Source organism: Mesoplodon bidens (assembly GCF_964165515.1).
Source record: "Mesoplodon bidens genome assembly, chromosome: 3".
NCBI classification, from domain to species: domain Eukaryota; kingdom Metazoa; phylum Chordata; class Mammalia; order Artiodactyla; family Ziphiidae; genus Mesoplodon; species Mesoplodon bidens.
Window position 1 is genome coordinate 147,030,806 of NC_138178.1, and position 26,246 is coordinate 147,057,051.

General features: G+C 45.0%; 1 protein-coding gene across 1 annotated transcript in view; it reads left to right on the forward strand.

The window, feature by feature from the left end:
• Positions 1 to 10,995: 10,995 nt before the first annotated feature.
• Positions 10,996 to 26,246, forward strand: part of TTC9 (tetratricopeptide repeat domain 9) — a 32,376-nt gene continuing 17,125 nt past the window's right edge. The window contains exon 1 of the mRNA XM_081228616.1: positions 10,996 to 11,609. Coding sequence (XP_081084742.1) covers positions 11,210 to 11,609 — 400 coding nt within the window. The 5' untranslated portion in view covers positions 10,996 to 11,209. The remainder of the gene's footprint in view (positions 11,610 to 26,246) is intronic.

The following is a 26,246-nucleotide window of genomic DNA, read 5'->3' on the forward strand; positions in this document are numbered from 1 at the left end:
TATAGACGCCAAGGGGGGGAAAGCGGCCGGGGGGGGAGGGGGCGGTGGTGGTGTGATGAATTGGGAGATTGGGATTGACATATATACAGTAATATGTATAAAATGTATAACTAATAAGAACCTGCTGTATAATAAATAAATAAATAAATAAACAAACAAACATAATGGTGCTGACATGGAAAAAATGCATGCTTTTATACATATTATAAGCAATGGTCAGCTTATCTCATTTTATTTTTCTTTTGATAGTACACAAATGCTCCCTTTAGCTCTAGCAAGTAGGTAGGTACAATAAAAAAACAAATATCTATTTCTCTCTTGAAGTAGCCAGCCTCCAAAAATGTTCTCCTATATACCCTACCCCCTAGTATTTACAACCTATGCAGTCCCCTACCGCTTTGTACCTGGATTAGTCTGTGTGACCAATAGAATATGGCACAAAGTATGATAAGTCACTTCTGAGATTAGGTTTTAAAAGACAATGGATCTCTTACAACTCTCGCCTAGGCAGAAGCCAGGTAGCACATCATGAGGACATTCAAGAAGCCTATGAATAGACCTACCTAGAGAAGAACTAAGATGTCCAACCAACAGGCAGCAATGAACGTGCACCTCCCAACAATGATGTGAATGAGTTTGGGACTGGAATCTCCTCCAATAGAGCCTTCAGATAACTTCAGTGCTGGCCATCAGCTTGAATGGAACTTTCTGAAAGACCTTGAGCCAGAATCAGCTAACTAAGATGCTCCCACAGAAACTGCGGGACTGTTTAAGAACAGTAAATTATATTTTAAGCTGCTAAATTTTGAGATAATTTGTTACTCAGCTTTGGATAACTAATACATCTCTCCAGCAGTTCTGTAGGGGAAAAAAGTTATGGGTGTGTGTTTCAGAAAAGGCTGTTAAAATGTTAAATGACTCCCGATGCACACATAGAATTATGAGGCACAGAACAAAGAGAAAAAATCCACATACGCACAACCTCACATACTAACAGCAGAGCAGGTCTCAGCATTTGGCTGAATAGGCTGCTGCCAAGCAGATAGAATTTGAGAGTAAAAAGGCTGTGATTAGCTCCAAATAGCTTGCCCTATTAATGTGAAATTTACCAGTAAAGACAAATTTCGCTGGGTCTTTAACAAAAATTTTTTTTTCTATTTCTTTCTTTATTTTGGCTGTGTTGGGTCTTCATTGCTCCATGCGGATTCTTAACCTCTGCGCCACCAGGGAAGTCCTCGTTGGGTCTTATAGTATCAGGACTACAAGTCTGAGACCCTTAAAGACTGCATCAGGTCTTTAAGGGTCTCCTGAAAGGCATAACATCTTAAAACAATATTTATAATAGGGTCATGACAGAAAACAAAATCTAACTCTAATGGTTCATCTGAGAAGACTTTTAATACTGAGACTACTTACAAAAGAGTGGGCACGGTTACTGGAACCAAGAAAGAATGTTGAAGTATCCAGAGACCATCAGGAGAGGGAAGATATTTGGGCAAAAGGCAGAAATTGTGTTATCAGAGTCCACTGACAGGTGGACCCAAGGACGAGGGGGCACTCCATCATAACTACCACAATGTCAGGACACGGCCACCCCCAAAACCATGGTTCCCCAGGGAGAGAGAAAGTGGGAAAGAAATTTATTCATCTCTCTCTTCCCCCATCCTCCAGTCTCATGTTGGGGCTTTCCTTTGGGCAAAGCTGACCGGCAGCAAGAGGGTAAAGGAGCCCAGCTGGTGCAGGGGTCAGTCTCCCAGGGCAAAGCCAGACAGAAAAGGACAGAGAATGGATGGTGAGGCATGGCACAGTATTAGAGAATTTCTAGATTCTTAAAGAATCTTTAAGGTCATCTAAGACAGTCCACCAAGCAGTCTGTGTAAATCCTCTTTACTTCACCTCCAGCAGATGTACCAAAACCTCCAATGGTAGCAAAAAGCATGGCCTCTGGAGTCAGGCAGGCCTGCTCCCCACTGCCAAGTTGTGTGACCTTGGGCAAATTACCTAACCTCTGAAAACTCAGGTTTCTTCTTTGTAATGCAAACATCATAATAACAACCTCACTGGGTGTGGTGAAATTAAATAATAAACACAAAGGTGAGGAGACTGGGCTCTTCCCTGACAGGGAGCTGTTGACCTAGTTAAGCATGAAAAATGTGATTACCAGATTCACAGTGCTACCTGACTTCCAAACCAGTTGAGTGGTTCATCAAACCATCTTCGTTTCTACTTAAACACCCATCAACTGATGCCTGGTAAAAGAACATTCTGATACATCCATATAGACAAATGCTGTATAGGTATATTTTAAAATGTGGTAGTTCTATATATTCTGAAATACAATGGTTTTCAAGATAGTACTCATAATTTAAGATAGATATGGAGATAGATAGATAGATAGGTAGGTAGATAGATGGATAGGTAACCTCTGGAGCGATTCACAAGAAACAAGGAATAGTGATGCCATTAGGAAGGCTTTGGGAAGACTGAGTCCAGTGGTAGAAGGAAATTTTAATTTGTATTATATAATCTTGATACCAAAAGTCTTTGAGTTATATTCTTCGGTTTATTCCATTTTTTCCACAACCATTACAAAACTACAAAAAAAAAAAAAAGACACTATCCCTACTTTCAAGTAGCTCTAGTGTAGTTGACAAAAAAGCAAGTAGATAACCATTATGCAGTGTAATAAGTGTGGCCTATCTGATTTTCCTTATTTAAAACTTGAAGACACATACACACACACACACACACAAATTGCCCCTTAAACTCCCTTTTTTTTCATTGTACTCATCACATTCTAACATCTTATATAATTTATTTATTTATGATATTTATTGTCAGTCTCCCTCCATTCTATGAATGTGAAAATTTTTGCCTGTCTTGTTCATTGATAGATCTCCAATGCCTGAAATGGTAAATTTTTTCAGCGGGTGTTTGTTGAACTAATGTTGAATGAATAAATGTTATGTAATATAAAAGTATGAAAAAGGAGCTCTCAGAACACAGCAGAAGGAACACAAAATATGTACATGGAGGTCAGGAAGGCTTCACAGTAGAAGTGACATTTGTGCTGTCCTGAAGCAAATCTGAGTGACTTTGCCTGAAAGGCCTAATGCTCTAAGAGCAAGTAAATGAGAAATACAGAAAGATGAAACACACAGGGAACTGGAAATCCCAAGGTATAAAGACATGAGAGAATGACATGTATGAAAAACTGAACATATGGCAACAAGTATGGGTTGCTGTTAATTGTTTATGATGGTGGAATAATGGGTTCTTGAAGATTTGTTACATTGTTATTTCTTCTATGTATGTTCAAATTTTTTCCATAACACAAAGTTAAGAATAAATGAATAAGGGGCTTCCCTGGTGGTCCAGTGGTAAAGACTCCACTCTCCCACTGGAGGAGGAACAGGTTCAATCCCTGGTTGGGGAACTAAGATCCCCCAAAGATCCCGCATGTCTCAGGTTGTGGCTAAAATAAATAAATAAATAAATAAAGTTTAAAAAGAATAAACCTTTGTTAAAAAAAAAAAGAATAAATGAATAAGTAAACCACTTCTGAAGAGTGTAAAAGAACTTTAAAAAATGTTTTCTAGGTAGGGGAACATGGCTGTGGTTACCAGCCACAAGTAACAGCAGCCAAACTAGGGTGGCAGTAGGTAGTAGGTGAAAAGGGTAAATACCAGAGAAGGAACATGTCAGTCCATAGTTTTTCAGTTGTAAATGACAACTCAAACAAGCTCAGGTGTAAAGGGGAATCACGATTGGTTCACATGCTAGGAAGTCCAAGGAAGTATCTGGGTATTAAAAACTGCAGGATCTAAGAACTTAATGGATACCGCTAGAGCTTCGTCTCTCCCTCATATCCTTTTTATCTCTGTTCAACTTCGGTTTTCAGATAGGCCTTCCCTAGATGGTAAGCAAGATGGCCATCAATAGCCCCCACCTCAAATCCTCCCAACTTAAAAAACCACTCTCTCCCAATGTCCGTATATATCTCTCAGGGAAAATTCTGATTCTCTACTTGGGTCATGTGCTCCTCCCTGACCAAACACTACAGGGTAGAGAGATGGTATGATATGATTGGCCGAGCCTAGAATAGGTACAAGCAGGAGAAGATGGAGGCTCAGACACTCTTTTTGGTGTTCTGAGCACCCAATTCTAGTGCAGGGGAGGGGGAGTTCTACCCGACACCAACAAGCAATACTTCAGACACCAGCTGGGTGTCCTACAATTAACCTCAATTCTGACACTGTCTACCCAAAGATAGCATTAGACTCCACAGGTCCTACAAGACTGCCACATCCCCTCCTACTTCAGATGCCAGTCACAAGTCCAGGTTGTTACCTGTACTTCTGACCAACCAGCTGTAAATCAGAGGTTTCCACGATCCCCCCCCACCCCGCCCCTCATGCTTGATAAATTTGCTAGAGAGGCTCACAGAACTCAGGAAATCCATTTACTCACTAGATTACCAACTTAGTATAAAAGGATACAACTCAGGAACATCCAAATAGTAGAGATGCATAGGGCAGGATGTGTGGGAAGTGGCACGGAGCTTCCATGCTCTCTCCAGGCATCCCGTTCTCCCCAAACCTCCGTGTGTTCAGCAACCCGGAAGCTCTCTGAACTGTGTCCTTTTGGTTTTCTTATGGAGGCCTCAATACATAGGCATGATTGATTAAATAACTGATCATCGGTGATTGGACTCCAGCTGCAACTCCTCCCCCCTTCCCCAGAAGTTGGATGTCCAAGGACTGAAAATTCCAGTCCTCTAATCACATGGTTGTCTCCACTAGCAACCAGCCTCCAGCCTTAGGTGAGTTCCAAAATCATCTCATCAACATAAAGAAAAGACACCTTCGTTGCTCTCATTATTCAGGAAATTCCAAGCGCTTTAGGAGCTCTGTGCCAGAAACAGAGATAAAGATCAATTATATATTTCTTATTATAAATCATAATATCTAGACTTCTCTGGTGGTGCAGTGGTTGAGAATCCACTTGCCAATGCAGGCGACATATGTTCGATCACTGATCCGGGAAGATCCCACATGCCATGGAGCAACTAAGCCCATGTGCCACAACTACTGAGCCTGTGTGCCACACTACTGAAGCCCACACCCTAGAGCCCGTATGCTGCAACTACTGAGCCCACGCACCGCAACTACTAAAGCTCGCACACTCTAGGGCCCGCGTGCCACAACTACTGAGCCTGTGTGCTGCAACTACTGAAGCCCACGCACCTAGAGCCCATGCTCTGCAACAAGAGAAGCCACTGCAATGAGAAGCCTGCGCACCACAATGAAAAGTAGCCCCTTCTCACCGCACCTAGAGAAAGCCCGCGCACAGCAACGAAGACCCAACGCAGCCAAAAATAATAAAAAATAAAACAATAAAAAATGAATCATAATATAGACACCATGATTGACAGCTCTACCAGGACCACATGGAATAGGGGAAGGAAGAATCCCTTAAGGAAGACAGGGTAGCAGATCCCAATAACTGACATCATAGCCCCCATGGAGGGCTACAATTGATATTGGAGATGGGAAGACTGGGGGGTGCAGAATGGACTGAGTAGCAGGAGAGTGTAAGGATAGATAGAGAGGGCTTATTTTTCTAAATAAGACCAGACTGAACCAGGCTCTTGAATTATAGAGCAATTTCTTGTTGGGGTGGGGGTGGGGGGATGAAAATATGAAACTCACATTAGCCTCATATGGTTAATGGTACATCTGGGCATGAGATAGTTAAAAATCTTCCACTTGTCCATAGAGGGATTTTTGAAGGTTGAATATGGATTAAAAACTGGTGATGGAAATGTTGTAATTTTCTCAGGTAAATTGTGAAATTGAGTGCAATTAGAAAAACATCCCGAAAATAGCATTGGTTTTGTTGGCATGGGACCAAACCCTGAACAGCTTAGATTAGTATAAAAGAGATTCAAATATATGTCTTTCACATATGCTTAAGAAACTGAGCTGAAGGAAGAGAAAAAAGCAGCACATGCCATCTGTTTAGGAGGTAAGAAATCTCCAGAGAGAGTTTGGAAAGAAAGGGAGGCTTCAGTCTTCTAAGACCGGTAGGCAGTGAGAAAGGCAGAGACGCAAAGAAACAGAAACAAGGTCAGGACCAAGGGCAGATACAGAGCCTGAGGCCCATAAAGTCAGCAGGAGCGCTGTGCCTTCTGCTGTGTACCACACCAAATTCTTCCCATCAAAATAATCCACATACATCTCTAAGAAATCCTGCAACACATCTCAGCGGCAATGACCTATTACCATTAGCGGTATGATCATCCATAGGACTCACTGGCCTATGCCCAGTGTTTGCCTGTTAGGAAAGAAGGAAGAGGTTTTGATGACATTGGGCCAAAGAATCAATGAAACCAACCGTGTCGTAGAAACCTACTATGGCTCAACCATCATTCTCCCTTGTGAGGTTCATGAGCAAGCAATACATTCAAGAACCATCTATAGATGAGAAGCCAAAATATTACTTTATTTTCACCTGAATAGGTGCCCAATTTCTTAGTGCAGAGTTCTCCTGTAAAAACAAGATTGGAGAAAAGTAAAGGCCAATAGTAAAGGCCTACATGAATGCTTCCCTCCCCATTACACACCAAAATCTCACCCTCTGTCCTGCCATACTGGGCCAGAAATAGAAACAATAAAAAGTATGGTTGGCTATGCATTTGAGGAAGAGAAAACAAGATGGCGAGATTCCAAGAGGAGGCTCTAGCTCAGCTTACCTATTCCTGCTGCACAAAATAGAAGAGGAAACTGCATGGAGGTTCAGAACCCTGCCCTTGTGAAATGTGGACCAATTAATTTCCTGGAATCTGCCCAGTCTAATGAACAAGTCTTCTCTGGGAGAAAGCAAAGACCAGGAGAGAAGGGGAGAGATGGAATGTCCCTTTCCTTTAAATAGTTTCTCCCCAAAATGTGGGCCATGGACCCCCAGTATCATCATCTCCTGGTAGTTTGTTAAAAATACACATTCTTGGGCCCCACCCTAAATTAGTAAAATCAGGGAATTGCTTTTTAATAAGATCCCCTGTGGAGTCACATGCATGTTAAAGTTTGAGAAGCACTGAGCTTGTGAATCCTAAATCCATGCCCAAATTGTCTGTCATTTGGATCTTCACTCAGTTGCTAAAATAGTGTTCTGCATATAGTCAATAGTTAATGAAAAGATGTTTGAGAGATTCTCTTTGGCACCTAGTTAATTCCATTTGAAGGGAGAAACCAGCACACACTTACCAATGAGTGGCTTAGACAGAGGCAGAAGCATACTAAAAACAAGCAAACAAAACTGTTCTAGACATACACACACGGCTCTGCAGAGTGGGACAGATGGGCATAGTCAGTTTCCTCTCACACCATCCCCCCGCCCATAATATTCCCTCCCTTCCTCACTCATGCTCTCCTTCATCCAAGCTAGTCTGAAGCTCTTATGTTGAGCTCTGTTTCCTACACAGGATAGTACCACGTGTGTTACATGTCTCTTGCAGCTCTGTCCTCAAACCCAACATTGAAGAATGAGACACTGTACCATTAAGCCAGGACACAGAAGGAAAACAAAAAGCAATTGGGCACATCAATACTTCTCACATTTAAATACTGTGACCATTACGACCCAATTCACATCTTATTTCTGACAGTAGCCAAATCCCAAGCCTGGATCTTCATCTAATATTTGCTTTCACTGGCTCTTCCTACCTAAGTAGGAAGGTAACAATAAAAATTCAGAGCACCCAACTCCCAGTTTCTTCTCTTTGCTCTACCTGACACAATACTTTAAAGTGAAAAGGGCCAGGGGTTGGCAAATATGGACTGAGTCTGCCGTAACATTATTATGTAATCCAATAATGATGAGATTTAATGAGTCATAATTAAAGTCATAACGTGTGTTGAGCACTTACAATATATTTCACAACAACTCTATGAAGGAAGTAGTAACCCCATTTAATGAGTGAGGAAATTTGAAGTTGTCAGAAGTTGAATAACTTGCCCAGGAAGCAGCAAAGTTAGAATTCCAACCCACACCTGTCTAAGTCCAAAGCCTCTTAACCACTGAACTAGTGTGATCTCTCACTGATCAGAAACTACTATAAACTCACTGTGTGAGTAGAAAATCATTTTCCGGTTCTGAAGAACCTAGGGGCAGGACAGGAATAAAGATACAGACATAGAGAATGGACTTGAGGACATGGGGAGGGGGCAGGGTAAGCTGGGATGAAGTGAGAGATTGGCATGGACATATATACACTACCAAATGTAAAATAGATAGCTAGTGGGAAGCAGCCGCATAGCACAGGGAGATCAGCTCAGTGCTTTGTGACCACCTAGAGGGTGGGATAGGGAGGGTGGGAGGGAGACGCAAGAGGGAGGAGATATGGGGATATATGTATATGTATAGCTGACTCACTTTGTTATAAAGCAGAAACTAACACACCATTGTAAAGCAATTATACTCCAATAAAGATGTTAAAAAAATGATTTTCCTTCTCTGGGGCTATGCGGAGGATTAGATGAGATTAAAGATGTTCAAGCACTTAGAAAAGTAAGGTGCTGTAACATATAAGGTATAATTTAGTACATTAAGGCTGTGTCCAAATAAAAACCCTCAGTACCATACAAATGGTAAGTACACGTGTGAAAAATGTTCACCCTTGAAATCAGAGATATCCCAGTTTGTTCGATACACAGTTCTTATTTATCAAATTAGAAAATATTTTTAAAAATTTAATCCTCCGTGGTGTCAAGGATGTTGGGAAACTAGTACGTTGCTGGTGGGAAGTCAAGTTAATACCTTTCTAAAAAGCAGATTGAAAGTATGTTCCAAGACATTTTTAGACATTAGCATAATTTCTTGCAAGGAAAAACAAATTAGGACAAAAATTTAAGTATAAATATAGTTAGTTAAGAGCATAGATACTAAGACCAGATTGCCTGGATTTAAGTCCCAGCTCTACTTCTTATTAGCAGTGTGACCTTGGGCAAGTCTCTGTGACCTGGTGTCCAAAATAGGGATAATAATAGGACTTATTTCACTGGATTGTTATGATATAAGTGGTATCTATTATTTGTATTATCTCAGTGTTTTTTACAATACCAAACAATTGGAATCAATCTATCTGACCACAGAAAAATGATTAAGTACGCTATGCTATAGACACAAAAGGAATATTATGAAGTCGTTAAAAATAAGGCTTTAAAAGACTATTTAATCATATATAATGTAAAATAAAAAGAGCAGAAAACTGTATATATCGTCCCATACCACTCATGTTCATTAAAAGAGCACTTTGTACAGATACAGATGTATAGAAAACAACCAGTAGGAATTACATCAAAATATTAACAAAGAATATATCTGGGTGACAGTGTAGGGTTGGGGGTTTCTTTATATGTTTCTGTACTTTGCAAATCCTACAGAGCAGTGTTTTTTGCACTCTTCACAGGCATATGAATCACCTGGTAATCTTGTTAAAATGCAGATGCTGGGTCAGTAGGTCTGGGATTTTGCAGATTCTCCATCTTTAACAGGTTCCCGGGTAATGCTGGTGCTACTGGCCCAAGGTCTCCACTTTGAGTAGCATGGGCCCTCAAACGTGAGTGTGCATCTGAACCAAGGTGTGTGTGGGGGTGGATCCCATGCCTAGAGTTTCTGATTTTAGTAGGTCTGGAGTGGGACCCTAGAAACTGCATTTCTGTTTTGCAGGTGACCCTGATGCTGCAGGTCTGGAAACCATGCTTCAAAAACCACAGCTGTAGAATATATATACATATACTTTTTTCTCAGCATCATAAAGGAGGGGGGAGCACTAAAAAACAGGCCAGCCTTCTCCACTGTTTACAAAATCAAATGCAAACCCTTCATCCAAATGCCTCCATCATCTAACCCAATCATTTCCAGTTACTTTTGTTTAGGCCATAAAAATCACACCACTAATGCCCTAAACACACCCAAGATTCCGAACATCATGCCCTCTGCTGTTTCCTCACTCTGGTTGAGATGTCATTTCCTTTTATCTTCTTATGCCCAGATCTCACCCATCTGTCAAGGCCTTCGAAGGCCATTTCCGGTACCAAGCTTCCCTTCCTTGGGGCTCCACAGGACTTTCTGTTCCTCCCTGATGACACTTACCAATCTCTGCCTGGCAGAGTGACTCTGCCGGTGGGTGGTGTATCTCCCCCAGTAGACTGGGAGTTGGTTAACGGTGAGCAGGGCAGTCCCTTCCCTGACTATCTTTGTCTGCCCCCTGACCTCAGCAAATCGCCAGTAGACAGCCGCCACTCAGGGCAGACTGAAAGAATGAAGGAACGAAAGGATGGAGCCTCCAAAGCAGGGCAGAACTGTCCTGTAAATGGAAATTCGAATGCACGCCCAGCCTTGATGACCAACAGTAACAGGTGTTTTCCATCTCTGATGTCTGTGATCCATTCTGCACAACTGCCTGCACACCCAGGCGTCAGCACACGGGGGCTCCTGGAATCCAGCGACCTACACGCTGAAGTGCCCACTGTGTTCTGGGCGCCTGGGCAGCCACACACGGAGACACACCTCAGCGACAACCTGCATCCACAAAAAAAGAGGCCCTGCCACCTTAAAAATATTAACGCCTCACTGCAAAGAACACACACACGAGCGCGCGCGCGCGCACACACACACACACACACACACACACACACAGACCCCCCTCCCCCGTGTGTCTCTTTCAGACTAGGCGCGTCTCCGAGGGCTGGATTGAATGGGCCCGTCTTTGTCATTAATCCTCCCCTCCTTCAGGCGAGCCAAGCTTCTTCCGGGTCAGCGACAATCACCGCCAACCCCAGCAGGCCCTCGGTCCCCCACACCGCTAGCCCCGGAGCGCGCGAGGGCCAGGTCGCCACCGCCCGCAGGTTGAGGGAGGGGAGGAGGGCGAGGAGGAGGGCGGGCGGCGCGGGAGTCGGGGAGGGAGGGAGGGAGGGAGGAGGGAAGGAGGGGAAGGCAATCCGAGGAGGAGGAGGAGAGAGCAGCCTCCCGCAGCTGGCGAGGAGAATGGGAGTGCGGGACGGCAGACCGCCGCGGGGTGTCACGGCCGCGGCCAAGCTTGTCAGGCGTGGGGCCGGCGCCCGGCGCTTTTAAACCCGGGAGGGCGCGGCGGCGGCGGCGGCGGCGGGCGGATCGCGGCGCGCGCTGGGCGCCGGGTGGCGGCCGAATGGAGAGGAAGGGCTCGGCGGCCAAGGGGAACCCGAGCCCGCCGGCAGCCGGCGAGGCTCAACGGCCGCAGCCGCCTGTGTGCGTCCCGGGCGGCGGCGGAGGGACCCCGGCGCGGGGCCAGGGTGGCGCGGCTGCGGAGCCAGCCGAGTTCATCCGGCGAGCGCACGAGTTCAAGAGCCAAGGGGCGCAGTGCTACAAGGATAAGAAATTCCGCGAAGCCATCGGCAAATACCACAGGGCGTTGCTGGAGCTGAAGGGGCTGCTGCCGGCCTCCGGGGAACGGGAGCGGGACTCGCGCGCGGCCTCCCTGGCCGGGGCCCCCAACCCCGGGAGCCTCTCGGAGGAGCAGAGCAAGACGGTGGAAGCCATCGAGATCGACTGTTACAACAGCCTGGCAGGTGAGCCGCGCCGCGCCCCCGACCCCTCCTCCCCCTGCCCTCCCGATCTCCCTCCAGGCGCCGGTCCCTATTCCCCAGCCCCGGGCCTCCGGGTCACAGCCGACCGCCGCGGCGCGGCGCGACGCACACGCCCCCGCTGGGACCGTGCCGCTCTGGGAAGGAGAACCTGGGAGGGGGGAAGCTTTGGAAAAAGTGTGCCTTTTAGGATTATACCTTCCAAAACTCGTTGTCATCTCGCATTCCTCCCCCGCATCCTCGTAAATCTCGCCTATAAATAACTGGACAGAGAAATGGGGACCCAGCCGGCCTGGCGGCGACTGCTGCTACTACTACTGCTCACCAGTGGCCCTGGGTCCAAATGCGGGCAGCAGCACCCAGCGTGGGCCACCCGCACCCACCGCATGCCCAGTGGCTGCTTGCCTCAGGGATCGTTGGCACCAGAGCTCGCTCTCACCTTCCCCGCAGGTGACCGCATCCCTCTGAGTCAAGTCCTTCCCCAAGTTCCTTTGGCCCCAGTAGCAAAGGGCAGTTCGCTACGATGCCTTCAGCATCTCAAGCAAAATGGATTCCAAAATGCACTTTCTTCTCTCTGAGCTCTGCTGGGGCCCGGGTTGCCAGGTGAAGAGAGCAATCTCAACGGAAAGCTAGTCCGAGGTTGGGCTTGAGCTGTGCTGCATTCTAGCTCCCCTCCCTGCCTCGCTCCGTGTAGCACTGGTTCTCACACCAGCTAGCTGCTAGGCTTGAGGGAAACGGAGCCCTTTTATTGGGATAAGAAGGTGAGGTATACATTCCCGAGTACACTTTGGGGATTAAGCTCAAAGTCGGGCGCAGAAAATTTTAAAGTCTCTAAAACCGGAGGAGTCGGAGTCACTCCAGGGTCTTCATGTGAGAAAGTGGAAGATGTTGGCAGAGGCAATGGCCTTCTATTTGAAAAACACTCTCTCCCCTCTTCTCCCACCCCAGCTGGTGGGATCTGGGCAGGATCCAGCTCCTCTGGCCAGATAAAGACCATCACTCCTAATCCTTAACCCTTGAAGTTGCCTAAACTAGCTCTGGACAGTTGTAGCAGAGTCAAGTTGGGAGAATGGGTGTGGTTGGGGACGGTGGATTTGTCTGGGGGACAGTTGGGGGATGAAAAAAAAATGTATGGATAATTCTGCTCTGTTCCTAAGCGCCAGTCAGTTCTGTTCCCTTTGAGATCTCTGGCGCCAGCCTACCTCTGCCTTCCCATAGCGCCATGTCCAGTGTCCTCTTTAATCAGGCAAAGCCCAGGCACTTTGTAGATTGTTAAGTGGTTTACAGACTTAAAGGATTAATGATAATAGTAGTAGTAGCGATTGTGGAAATGGTGGTGCTGATAGCAGTACTAGTAATAACAGCAGCAGGGAAAGTAGTAGGAATACAGCATAGACGGACTATTTCAATCCATCACAAGGTACACCATGATTCTCTTTACTTCCCGTAAGTCTCTGGCGTATTCATTACTGCCTGGCCATGGGTGGAGGAGGGGGCACTCTGGATCACTAATGCAGTGATTTCAGAGTGGTAATAAAGTCTTATAAGTAGTGTTTTCCATGGGCATTCTAGGGTTGCCCCTCACCCCATGCTTTGGCTGCCAGCCGATGGCTAGCACTGCCTACTTTCTACCCCAGAAGTGGTTACATTTCCAAGGTGAAACCAAAGCTGTGTCCTTGGTCAGGCCAGCCCACTCAGGGCAGGGCTGAGATCCGGACGGCTCCTCCACTTCCATACCCACCCCTCCACACACTTTGGAAAACTTTAGTGGTGAGAGAATGGAAAGTAGCAATGGCAGATTTCCCCCTCTGCTGCCTTCTCCGGTGCTCACCACTTATTAATATTAATAACTTGAGGATTACAAAAGTAATGCTTACCCATAAAATGTCTTTTCGTTTGGAAAATACAAAATTACCTTTAATCCCACCAACCTAAAGAAATCCATTGTGATATATTTCCTTCCTGTATTTTTTTCTATACCTAAACATAAACTACTTACAAAGCTAACGACCTCCTGTATCCTGTTTTTATTCCCACTTGCCATTGTGTCAGAGCATTTTTACATGTCACTAAAATATTTTAGTGAAGATTATTTTAAATGGCAACCTAAAATTTTTCAATGTGTGTTTACAATGAGCATTTGGTGGAAAGAGAAAGAAAGATGATCACTGTTATTGCTGTTAGAACCAGAACAGTGCAGCGTGGCCCATAAGATAATCTACCCCGCCCCCACCGCCCGCCCCGTGCCTGATTAAAGGGAGGAGACAGCAACTGCAAGTTTGTTCCAGCAAAAAGGCAACTGGCCCTTCCACTGGGGCTGCAGTGCTGGCTGAGCAACCCAGTGGGCTTCAGGAGAGAGCAGTCTGAAGATGTTGGTTCTCTCAAGGATCTGTCCTTCCACACAGCTGTGCATAGAGGGAGAGGTTTGGGGTTTAGAAGCAACATGAACTAGCCCAGAAACACCTGGAGGATTAGGCTGTGTTGCTAAGGGCATCTCAGCACCAAACAAAAGACTATTATGAGGCTTCGGGGGGGAAACCTAGGTTCAGTGGACCCTTGCACTCTGAATGGAAGACTCCAAGAGAACAGTAAGGGGGCAGTTAGAATCTGCTAAGAGATGTTAACCTGAAAATCCATTTGGATGACTTGAGGTGACCACTTGAAGGGTGTGCAGGCAACGTGCAAGGTGCCTGTGGCTGTGGTCTGTTCTGGCTTGGAGTTCCTTCTGATCAGTAGGGATCTGGCCAGGGGTGCAAGACCCCCAGATTTGATTTTGCATGTCTTATTCTCTAAGAAATTCAAGGAAGGAAATGAGAAGCATCTTCTTCCTTCAGAGTTTCTAATGACTTTGATACAATGATTAGAAAAGATATTCTGCCTGGGAAGATGTAGACATGTGATTCTTAGCAAGGCTGCAAAAGAAGCATGTACTGGCCTGTCGATCAACTCCCACTGACCTTGAACAAGACACAGGATTCCCGTGGGGCCTTGGAATGTTCTGTGCAAAACCTCTTGAAGGACAGAACCTTTTGCTTTACAGCTGTTCCTGTGAGGCTATAGTGGCACCAGCTGGGTTTGATCAAAATGTTGCAATGCATGACTCTGTTGGTATTTTCAAATGGTGTTCAGGACTCAAATGCTCACAGTGGAGATGGGCGCTGACAGGCCATGGCATTGGATCTGAAGGCTAGAGGAGAGTCAGCTTATGTCCCTATTCCTGGCATACCCTGTGACTTTGTATAAGTCCCTACCACATCATTTTACCTCCATTTTCCCATCCATTTAGAGCTATGTTTGGGCGGGGTTTGTTTTGTTTTGTTTTGTTTTTTACCAAAGGGGCAGATAATATCCATTGATGCCAACTGAAAGTCCCAGGACAGGGGAGTGACAAGGCCTAAAGAAGTCACGCAAGAAAAAGGCCTGGATGGGAGCCAGCTTTATCAGTGCTTGTGGACGTGTCTTGAAGCCATGGGACCGGGGCCAGCTACATAATTTGTGAGGCCCAGTGCACAATGAAAATGTGGGGCTCCTTGTTCAAAAATGCAGGAGAAAGTTGTCATTAAAAGTTTTAAAAGATAAAGTTTTTCCCCTTTCTTTCATGGTTTCTCTCTCGACTGGAAATGGAGTTTTTATCTGCTATTTAATGTCATTTCAAGAAAATTACAATTTTAAATTATTGGCATGAATTTACTATTCATCTTTATAGTGTGCAATGCCAGTTTTAAGTGGAAATATAAGAACACTTAACTGGTATATGAAATCATGTAAGTTACACAATTCACGTTTCGTAGCTTGTACATGCATATGTAGTTTATTCTTAACTGGAACCATGGAAATGCTGACAAAACGAACTCAACTGCTTTTATTTCACTTTTTATATGCATACGTTATAGGTGCCCTTTCTACCAGTCTTGGCTTTCTGATGAATAAGGAAAGGAAAAGGAGCTATTCCATACTCCTACCCTAGTCTTTCCTCCTCTGTCATCATTTTCAGCATAAGTGGTTGGCTAGTACAGGACACTTAAGCAAGGAAGGATGTGATGGGGTTTTAGGTTGTTTTTGTTTCTTAGAACACTATTGCTCTCCTTCTGTGTTTGAAGCAATTTCTGGGTTGAATGGAAAGCCTGGCCTCTTTGGGCTGTCAACGTGTGTGCTTACTTAGTTATTGACCTAACTGTCTTACTTATGCTTGTTGTTGAACTCCTCTGCATTGTGTATCCACTGGAATTCTGTGCTCATGGGGCATCGTGAATGCTATATACTACATGGGCCTGCAAAGAGTAGTTGTACCTCTGTCTTCTGCTCAACTTCATGCTCCATTATCCAATCGGGCTTCACTTACAAAACACAGTTTCAAAGATAGAATAATTAGAATTTCAAGAAGTCAACAGCAGAGCATTAAACCAAATACAAGGCCCTTCTGAGCATGGGTTTTATGTGACTGTACCCTTAAAGCTGCCCCTGCAATGGGACAGACTGATGACTGTCCAGAAGATGACTGAGCGTATACATCTAAGGTGGACAGAATTAGATATAGACCCTGAGGCAGATTCTAAGACAAAAGGTACCCCACAGAAATTGGTGTGGGAACCAAAGAACCAAGCAGGAAGATAGATAAATTACAAATGCAAGAACTCAGTGAGAAAAAAAAAGAGGTCAAGAGCTAGAGACAACCTGGTAGCCAGAAGATGAATTGTTGGGATAAGAACTGGCAAAGGAGGGGAAAGAAGAGGGGCTTCATGTTAAGATGCTCAGCCAAGATACTGCCATCTGGATGGGAGAGTTTGACTGGCCAAGTCGTTGTTAACCTGAGGCTGTTCCTCAGGCAGCCCCTTGGCCAATAAATCTTAAGCTTGTAAATGTGGCTTCAAAGATCATCTTCCAAGAAAGGATGTGAGAATTGAAACTTGTAGAATGCTTTCAAGGAGAGAATATTCTGAATGTAGACTTTGGGCTGAGTTTCTAAAGTGGATTCTGAAGTTCCTTAGTTTTACCTGCAAAAGTAATGAGTTGGGTGGCTCGTAGCCAGAAACTGTCTAAGATACCTTGAAGTAAGAGCCCCTACAGCCAAAAGGCATGGGAGTGCCCCAACGAAGACAAGGGGACTTGGCTTCAGGATGGACAGGAAGGCCAAAATGTGGAGCAGCCAAAAGCTTCACAGAGCTTCCCAGGTTGGGAGTGACCTTCAGATGGGACATTCTCTCCTGCCAGCTCTTCTCTTTCGTCACCAGGTTGTGCCTCCTCCAAAGAGCTAGGATGAAAACCAAATGTTTCAGCCAACCAGCCAACCAGCAATTTCCTAATTCCCAGATATTTGGCTTTGGGAAATCAGATGTCCATGCTGGGACCAGAGTTTCCCATTATCACCAACGAGATCAGTGTGGTCCATTCCTAAGTACATAGCAGCAAGCACAGCTCTAGCACAGACAGTGGTACCAGACATTTAAAAAGCCAAAGATAGGGGAATTCCCTGGCAGTCCAGTGGTTAGGACTGGACTCGGTGCTGTCACTGCCGGGGCCCTGGGTTCGATCCCTGGTCAGGGGACTAAGATTCCGCAAGCCACGAGGTGCAGCAAAAGCAAACAAACAAACTTTTTAAAAAAGCCAAAGATAATACGACAGAAGATTAAAAGAGTTTAGTCTTCCTCATGGTGTTCATATGGCCTTGAAATGATCATAAGCGTGTAAAGCTCATTATCTTCCTTTTAAACATACATACACATTTTCATATCAGCAATGAAATGATGCCATGTCTGGCAAGACTCAAAACCAACAGTTCCCAAATATTTTTTAAAAAGAAGCAGGATGTAGGAGCTATACTGAATATTTTGTAATAACCTATAAAGGAAAAGAATCTGAAAAAGTATGATATATGTATAATATATCTATATTATATATAGATATAAAACTGAATCACTTTGTTGTACACCTGAAACTAACACAACATTTGTAAATCAACTATACTTCAATTAAAGAAAAAGAAAAAAAAGGAAGGGGAGTGTGTAGTGCCAAGGAGAGCTGACTTGAACTAGAAGAATCCTGGGTTGAAATATATCCAAGTGGACCTTCTCTTCACTTTCAGCCAAAAGGAGTTTAAAACAGCACTGAAATTACAGACAGCGTTTACAGAGAGGAAGCTTGTGGAGCAAAGGTTTCCCTTCCACAGTGTGTCTGTGCGAAAAGAACAAAAGTGCTAAGGAAGTGCTAACTAGCTAGCTCGAGAGTTATGGAAAACCAGAATTACGATTTCAGATTTGGTTATGACTCTATACCTTACAGAGGTGTGTGAATTTCCTTGTCAACATTACCACCTTGTTATCAGCATGAGCTTAGGTACTTCCAAAAATAGGGATACTCACCACTACCTATAGTGACTTATTTAATAACCACCACCACAAAACAACTATAATAATAATAGCTGTCACAATAATGGTAGTTAAGACTACCATGATGAGCCCAGCTTCTGGCGCCCAGTAGATGTTCCATAAATGTGTTTGAAAGGAGTGAAAATGCTTATCCCAGCATTTGTCTCATATTAAGGATCCAAGAAATTCAATCATTTCATTAATATTCATTGAGCAACTAATAGGTGCTAGACGCTGGGCCTTGAGGGCTGGGAACACAGGAGTAAACATAAAGAACAAGGTCACTGCCTTTCATGAACTTACATATATACCTATATAACTTTGTGAGAAAGAAAACTCAAGCTGGAACAGTTAAGTCCCTTGCCCATGGTCACACAGTAGTATGTGACAAACTGGGATTTCTCATCTGCCAGGTCTGTAATTCCAAAGCCTACAGTCCTAACCATTCACCCCACGACCTCCATCTTTAGAAGTTTCTTCCTTAGGTACTAAAATTTGCCTCCTTGAAATTTCTATCGATCCATCCATATTCTATCTATCTTTTGAAGCCACAAAAAATACATCTCATCACTGTAACAAGGAAAAGCCTTGACACTTTTAGGGCAACTCGCTTGCCCATCCTCCAGTCTTGTCTTCTGTAAGTTATTCCTTTTACCGTGATTGTGCCTTGTGTGATTAGGATTCCCATTCCATGACCATCCTGGGTGGTTAAGGGGAAACCGTCCTGCTCTCTGTAACCAGGTTCTATGTCACTAGGAAGGTGACCTGAGAGGAATGAGAATCTGATGAGTCATAATTTCTAATGAGCCTAGAGGCTTACAGAAGCCCCACTCATACCTCCCCCTAGTTTTTATCCCCTTTGCTCCAGAGTGTGTGAATTCCAGTTAAGAGGTCTTGAGAAATTTAAGTGGATGTGTTAAGAGTAGGAATTCATTTCAGCCATTACTTTTCAGTAACCAGTTTGTGGATACAATGACGGGAAATGACCCATTAGAAGAATAACATCTGGACTTGTCCAGATGCATTACTCCAGACCTGGTCAGTTTTAATGTCATGAGAGTGATGATACCATCATTTAAAAATATGTTCTGGTTTAAGTGCTAAACGAGATTGGACACAGTATTATTCTGTGTGGCATGGAACATCTTCTCTCCTAACATCCTGTAAAGTAGCATTTATTTTTTAGTTTGTGTTTTTATGACTGGCTGATAAGTTCTAACTTTGTGAGCCGAAACCTCATCTCCCAAGAAACAAAAACAACCCCTCCCCCAAACCCAGCAGTAAATAGACCAGTTGGCCCTGTGTCTAGTGGGACGGGAACTGAGGGAGACTCGTGTGACAGCTGGTGACACATTCGCTACATATGTGAACTTAATCTGGTCTTGAGTTTCCTCACATATTAAACGGGTATAATCATGCCAGCCTGACTCGCAAGATAAGGGTGAAAAGCAAGAAGATAACGTATGAATGTACTTCATAAACTACAAAGTATTAGAAGTGCAAATTATCCTTTTAAGTGGGCAGGGATATTTAGGAGAACAAAAAAAAAGAATAGAAATAAGAAGTGGGAACTGGGGCTTCCCTGGTGGCGCAGTGGTTAAGAATCCGCCTGTCAGTGCAGGGGACACGGGTTCGAGCCCTGGTCCGGGAAGATCCCACATGCCGCGGAGCAGCTAAGCCCGTGCGCCACAACTACAGAGCCTGCGCTCTAGAGCCCACGTGCCACAACTACTGAGCCCGCGTGCCACAACTACTGAAGCCTGTGTGCCTAGAGCCCATGCTTTGCAATAAGAGAAGCCACCGCAATGAGAAGCCTGCGCACCACAACGAAGAGTAGCCCCCCCTGCACCACAGCGAAGAGTAGCCCCCCTCACTGCAACTAGAGAAAGCCCGCGCACAGCAATGAAGACCCAACGCAGCCAAAAATAAATAATTTTTTTTTAAAAGTGGGAACTCCCCAATGAAGGAAGTTTCCACCTTTAATTCTAACAGTTTTAAGACAAAAGGGATACTCGAGTAGCACCTACTAGGAAAACTCTCTTGATGCGTGGTTTCTGAATTAAATATCTATTGACGCTGACTCTCCCATTCTGTTTCAAACGCACACAGAAAAACTGCTCCCCAAATGCACGTACTCCACCAAAAAAAGCACTTGCTAATAGAGTAAAACAAAAGTGTTTCTGATGAGCAGAATGCGAGCGATATTCTTTGAAAGTCTTCAGACATCCCCATCAAAGACACAGCGGAAGCGTGACTTGGTAAAGAGTGACATGGTCAGCAAGTTCTGTCTCTAACTCACCAGCTGCCTTGGGTCAAGGAATTTTACCTCTTGGGCCGTAGTTTTCTGATGTCTAAAAACCGCGGGTTGGAGTCCAGGATCTCAAAGGTCCTTTCCAGCTCTGGAAAGAATAATTCTCCATTCTGTCTGAACTGGGTGGCCATTACCCAGCTTGGGAGAGTTCTGTGTGGACTGATAGAGACCAGTCTCCAAAATCTGTTATTACGTGAAAAGGCAGAATGCAAAACAGTGTTTATTTGCTTTGTGTTTAAAAAAAGAAAAAAGATATAAACGAGCATCAACATATACTCTAGTACAGTACTTGCTTTCAAGAAGATTATCTGAAATTATGCAAGTGAAGCTGTTCACTTCACTTGAATAGGGACTGGGCAGAGAAATTGGGGAGAGACTTTCACTTTTTTTTTTTTTTTTTAAGATTAAGACTTCAGGGCTTCCCTGGTGGCGCAGTGGTTGAGAGTCCGCCTGCCGATGCAGGGGACACGGGTTCGTGCCCCAGTCTGGGAGGATCCCACATGCCGCGGAGTGGCTGGGCCCGTGAGCTGTGGCCACTGAGCCTGCGCGTCCAGAGCCTGTGCTCCGCAACGGGAGAGGCCACAGCAGTGAGAGGCCCGTGTACCGCAAAAAAAAAAAAAAAAAAAAAAGAAAAAAGATTAAGACTTCATTGTTTTTAGAGCAGTTTAAGGTTTACAGCAAAATTGAGGGGAAGGGACAGAGATTTCTCATATACTCCCTGCACCCATACATGCCTAGCCTCCCCCGTTATCAGCACTCCCCACCAGAGTGGTACATTTGTTACCGTTGGTGAGTCTACACTGACACGTCATGATCACCAGAAGTCCACAGTTTTACTTCGGGGTTCACTCTTGTGTTGTACATTCTATGGGTTTAGACAAATGTATAATGACATGTACCTGTCCCTGTGGTACCACACCGAGTGCTTTCACTGCCCTAAAACTCTGTGCTGTGCCTCTTTACCTCTTACGCCCCACCCTTGGCAACCACTGATCTCTTTACTGTCTCCATAGTTTGCCTTTTCCAGAATGTCCTATAGTTGGAATTATACAGTGTGTAGCCTTTTCAGACTGGCTTCTTTCACTTAGTCATATGCATTTAAGGCTCCTCCATGTCCTTTTTTAACTTTTTATTCTAAGTCTTTCTATAGCGCATGACTTTTCTAAGTATATGCATTATTACTTTTATTTTTTAAGAAAAACGATGACAGGATTATCTGTGTAGAAAGATTATGGGTGGTTCTGCTTTCTTCTTTTATATTCCCGAAGAAAACCTACCTTATACACATAATTTTTAATGCCGTTCTGGATATTATCTGTGCCTTGTCTAATCCTGTCAGACTGTAACACCAAAGATGTCAAGCAAACTTATCCCAAGCCTCAAACTTTCTCTTAGTATCCCATAATATGACTTATCCTTTCTGCAGTGCCCACCACCCCAATGCACACATAGGGCTGGATCCTGGCAGCATGGTACCCCACAGTAGGGGGACGCCCCCTTTGGACTCAGTAGCACGTGAGTGACGGTTTGAATCTGCTGGTGACGCAGGGAAGAAAGTTGGGTCAGAGCTTGTGATACAAACTGGTCCGGAGCATTAGTGATGTGCTGCCGGTGTGGAGGAAGGGACTGTATAGGTGGTCCATGTCCAAGAGTCTTGTTTTGGCCCCTGAGTCTAGGAAATCCTACCCATTGGTAGCTCAGACACAGCACCCAGAAGGAAGCTCACTCACTCATCAGATCTTTATTGGATACTTGCCATGGCTCTTCACAGCCCAAATCTCAAATCCACTGTGTTCTCCTCAAAACATGGCATGCGGTGTGGGAACAGGGTTCTAATCTAGAGTCTGCTGCTAACTTGCTCCGTGACTTTGGAAAAGTCACATCACTCTGAGCCTCAGTTTCCTCATATGTAAACAATCGGTGTTGGGTCAGATGCTCTGTCTAGGAGTTTGAAGACCCTCTAGCTCCCCTCTCCCCCACCTTCTAGCCTCTCTCTCTGGAAGCAACCAGATTTAGGAAGGAAACAGGAAACAAGCTCTCCTTTGTTCCAGTTTACTGATATGTGCTGACAAATAAACATAAAGATCTCAACTAAGATTTCCAAGGTAACCTTGCAAATCTGAGGGTAAACCAAAGTAAATGGCAGTCTCCCAGGACGATAGAGTCAGACAGAGGGTCTCAGAGAGAAACCAGAGTAGGGGTTGGAAGCCTCTATAAAACATTGCCTGGGCCCTGGAATCTAAACTGATGGCACCAGAGATTACCTACTGCTGCTAGACCTTCTCAGATTATTCCAAAATTCAGACTTTGATTCTAAGCAGGCAGTCATTCACCATAAGAAATCTGGCAAGACTAGCTGTATTAGGCCAGGAAGTTCTGATGGAGGGAAAAAAAAAAAAAAGCTTTTAAGAAATGAACTGGCAGTGGCAGGGCCAAGAGTTTCAAGGAACAGTTGCTGGCTAAGCTATAGCATCTCAGAGAGTTGCCACCATTGACTCAAGACTGGAGAACCCTGAGGAGTCTGGGCCAGATCTGAGGATTTGGGGGATGTGATTCTAGGCCTACTGCACATGCTGAGTCAGAACTGAGCTCCTTTCTTAAATGGACCTGAGCCTCAGGCTGTAGGTGCCACTGGGTCATTGGAACTTGTGTGGAATTCTCCCTGATACCTAGAGAGAGAGAGAAGGGCTGTGTTCCTGTGTGTGCCAGTGAAGATGGGAGGGAAGAAAGGGAGCACAGAGGAATAGAAAACCTGTAGTGCAAGCTGGCCTGATGGAAAAGATCTTTACATAGTGTAAGAGGATCTGGGTTTGACTCCTGACTTCCCATCGACTCCCCCATTAACCTTGGGATGGTCCTAATCTTGACAAGCTTCTGTTTCCATTATAGCATGGGAATAGTAGTATGCACCTAACAGGATTGTGATGGTGATTGAAATTAAAGGATACATGCATGCATGCCTAGCACAGTGCCTGGTACGTAACAGATGCTTAATAGATGATGGCTATGGGGACTTCCCTGGTGGTGCACTGGTTGGGAATTCGCCTGCCAATGCAGGGGACACGGATTCGATCCCTGGTCCGGGAAGATCCCACATGCCGGAGCAACTAAGCTCGTGGGCCACAGCTACTGAGCCTACATGCCACAACTACTGAAGCCCGTGCGCCTAGGGCCTGTGCTCCGCAACAAGAGAGGTCACCACAATGAGAAGCCTGCGCACTGCAATGAAGAGTAGCCCCCGCTCGGCACAACTAGAGAAAGCCCGTGTGCAGCAATGAAGACCCAACGCAGCCAAAAATAAATAAATTTCAAAAATATAAAAATAAATAAAATAAAATATTTTTTAAAAATAGATGATGGCTATGTGTAAATCTAACTCCTACTCCGGTAGGTACTATGGCAGGAAAGTGTGCAAGAGGGGAGGAGAAAGGACTCAGCAAAGGAAGCTATGGGGGAATATGGGAAGCAAGTGAGCAAAAGAGGGGTCACACCATGCTCGCTGCCCCTGCACTGTAGCCACTTAAGAGCAAGTTTCAGCTCTTAAGTACAGGGGAGGCAAGCAAGGTGTGAACCAACAGCCTTTGGTATGGATGTTTCCTACCTGGGCCCATGGGGCTGGATGAACAAGTAACTCATCAGGCTTCCTCTGAAGGGCAACTAACCTCCAGCAGAACCAAGGGCCTTTGGGCCCTGAGGTCTATGCCTGCTTCCAGCTTCTCAGGATATAAGGCGGTCCAGAAAACACTTAGAAACTGCTGGGTTGGAACTTCCTTGGTGGTGCAGTGGTTAAGAAACCACCTGCCAATGTAGGGGACATGGGTTTGAGCACTGGTCCAGGAAGATCCCACATGCCACGGAGCAACTAAGCCCGTGCACCACAACTACTGAGCCCACGTGCCACAACTACTGAAGCCCACACACCTAGAGCCTGAGCTCCGCAACAAGAGAAGCCACCGCCATGAGAAGCCCGCGCACTGCAATGACGTGTAGCCCCCACTCACCGCAAGTAGAGAAAGCCCGCGTGCAGCAAGCAACGAAGACCCAACACAGCGAACAATAAATAAATGAATGAATGAATGAATGAATGAATGAATGAGAAACTGCTGGGTTCTAGGCAGACATGTCTCTGGCCTGAGGTTGTGCAAGCGAATAAGCCTCAGTTAGACGGTGTCTGTTCTCTGCTACTTTCCATCCTCTGCCCCAGGATTCTCTGACCCGTTCTTTGAACTGAACTAGTAGGGAAAGAACTTCAGATTCTCTCACAAGTTAGACCAGTTCAGAGTCTGAGAGCAGAGAACAAGGATGTTCCAGGAAGAGAAGATACATGCTGTGATCAGCTGGGTTCCCTGGGGAGCTTCACAAGCAAGAAAGTTGACTGGTGCTCTGGGGAAAGGAGGCTATGGAGGAAGGCAAGGCCCCTGCAAGAGGGAGAAGCTGCTAAGCTGGCAGCCTCATGCCTGCTCTGCCTGTTCTCTTGTGTCTTATGCTGGCGCCAGTTTACTGAGCTGCCTTCCTCATGTCAGATGAGGAAAGCCCCTGGCTCGATCAGGTGTCCTGGGAATAAAAGCCCTAGCAGCCATGTCCCCTGGAGCCTCCTTTTAATCCCGCCTTACAGGCACTCCTCTGCCATAATGCCTGGGGTCCTCTCATGACCCTGGGTCTCTCCAAATTGGTGCTCCTTGAACAGCCAGTGCTTTCTGCTCAGTAAACCCTTCAGAAGCCTTTACTGCATCTCTCCTCCCAGGTTCCCCCACTGCTCTCTTTGAAGACATAATGGGCAGAGGTGATTTTTTTTTTAATAAAATCACAGTTGATGAGGGTATTCTAATAAAAAGATAATTTCTTCCCTAAGAGGAACTCTGATGCCTGTTAGTACACATTCTTCACCCTGATACACACACACACACACACATTTACTTTTCACAAGATTCAGGTTGTACTGCACAAACGTTCACAACTTTTTTCCGCCAATATTTTACACTAAAAACATTTTTCAGTGTCATTATTTTTCTACAGCATGATTTAATGTCCGTGTCATGTTCCATTATACCAATGCCCTGTTATTTATTTAACCAGTCTCCTACTGATGGATCTTTATTTCCAATACTTTGCTAATACACACAGTGCTGCCACAGAGAGGCCACAAAGGTGCTCTTTCTGCTACACGTGTGCCTGTTAACTAACTTATCCCCAAACGTATCTGGTTACGTGGTATTTGCCCTGTTGTCATGGAAAGATGGCAGGAGAGGCAATAGGAACAGGAGAGGTGTTGCTGGGGTCACAGAAGGCTGGAGGGAGAGGTGATCAGAACAGGAGAGGTATTTTTTAAAGTCTAAAAAGAGAACAAGATGGCATTTTGGCTTCTGAGATTTTCCCCCATCCTGGCTCAGAATTCCTGCCAATGGGCGTGACATGTGTCCTTGGCCAGAGCCAACAAGGTAAAGATACTTTCAGGCAATGGGTTTCTTCTGAATGTTTCTGGGTATATACTCATTGTCATATTCCAGATGGCCCAACTGGCCCTTCCAAAGTCCCACTTCTAACCCAAGAAAGGGTGTTAATGAAGACAAACAGTAATCCTGTCCTACCTTCTTCCTACTACTCCACTTCTCTCTGTGTATATACCACAATGAAGTCGGTAAGAGTTGGGGGCCGTGGATGCGATAACTTGTAAGTATGCTGCTGTAGCACCCAAGTCTGCTCCTTCCCTCATGAACAGCAGCATGTGACAGGCACCAAAAGGCTGAGCTGACCTCAGGCTTTGGCATTACAACTCTCTTGAGCAGATTTCGATATCCCTTAAAGGACTGTCAACATAAGCCTTTAGCTTTTAAGAGTTTTAGACTGGTTTTTCACTTGAGCTCTTTCAACTGCCACTTTCACAGCCAAGTAGTGGCCAACAGAGGGTGAATAAGAAGAATATAAACTCCTTGAAGATATCAATAT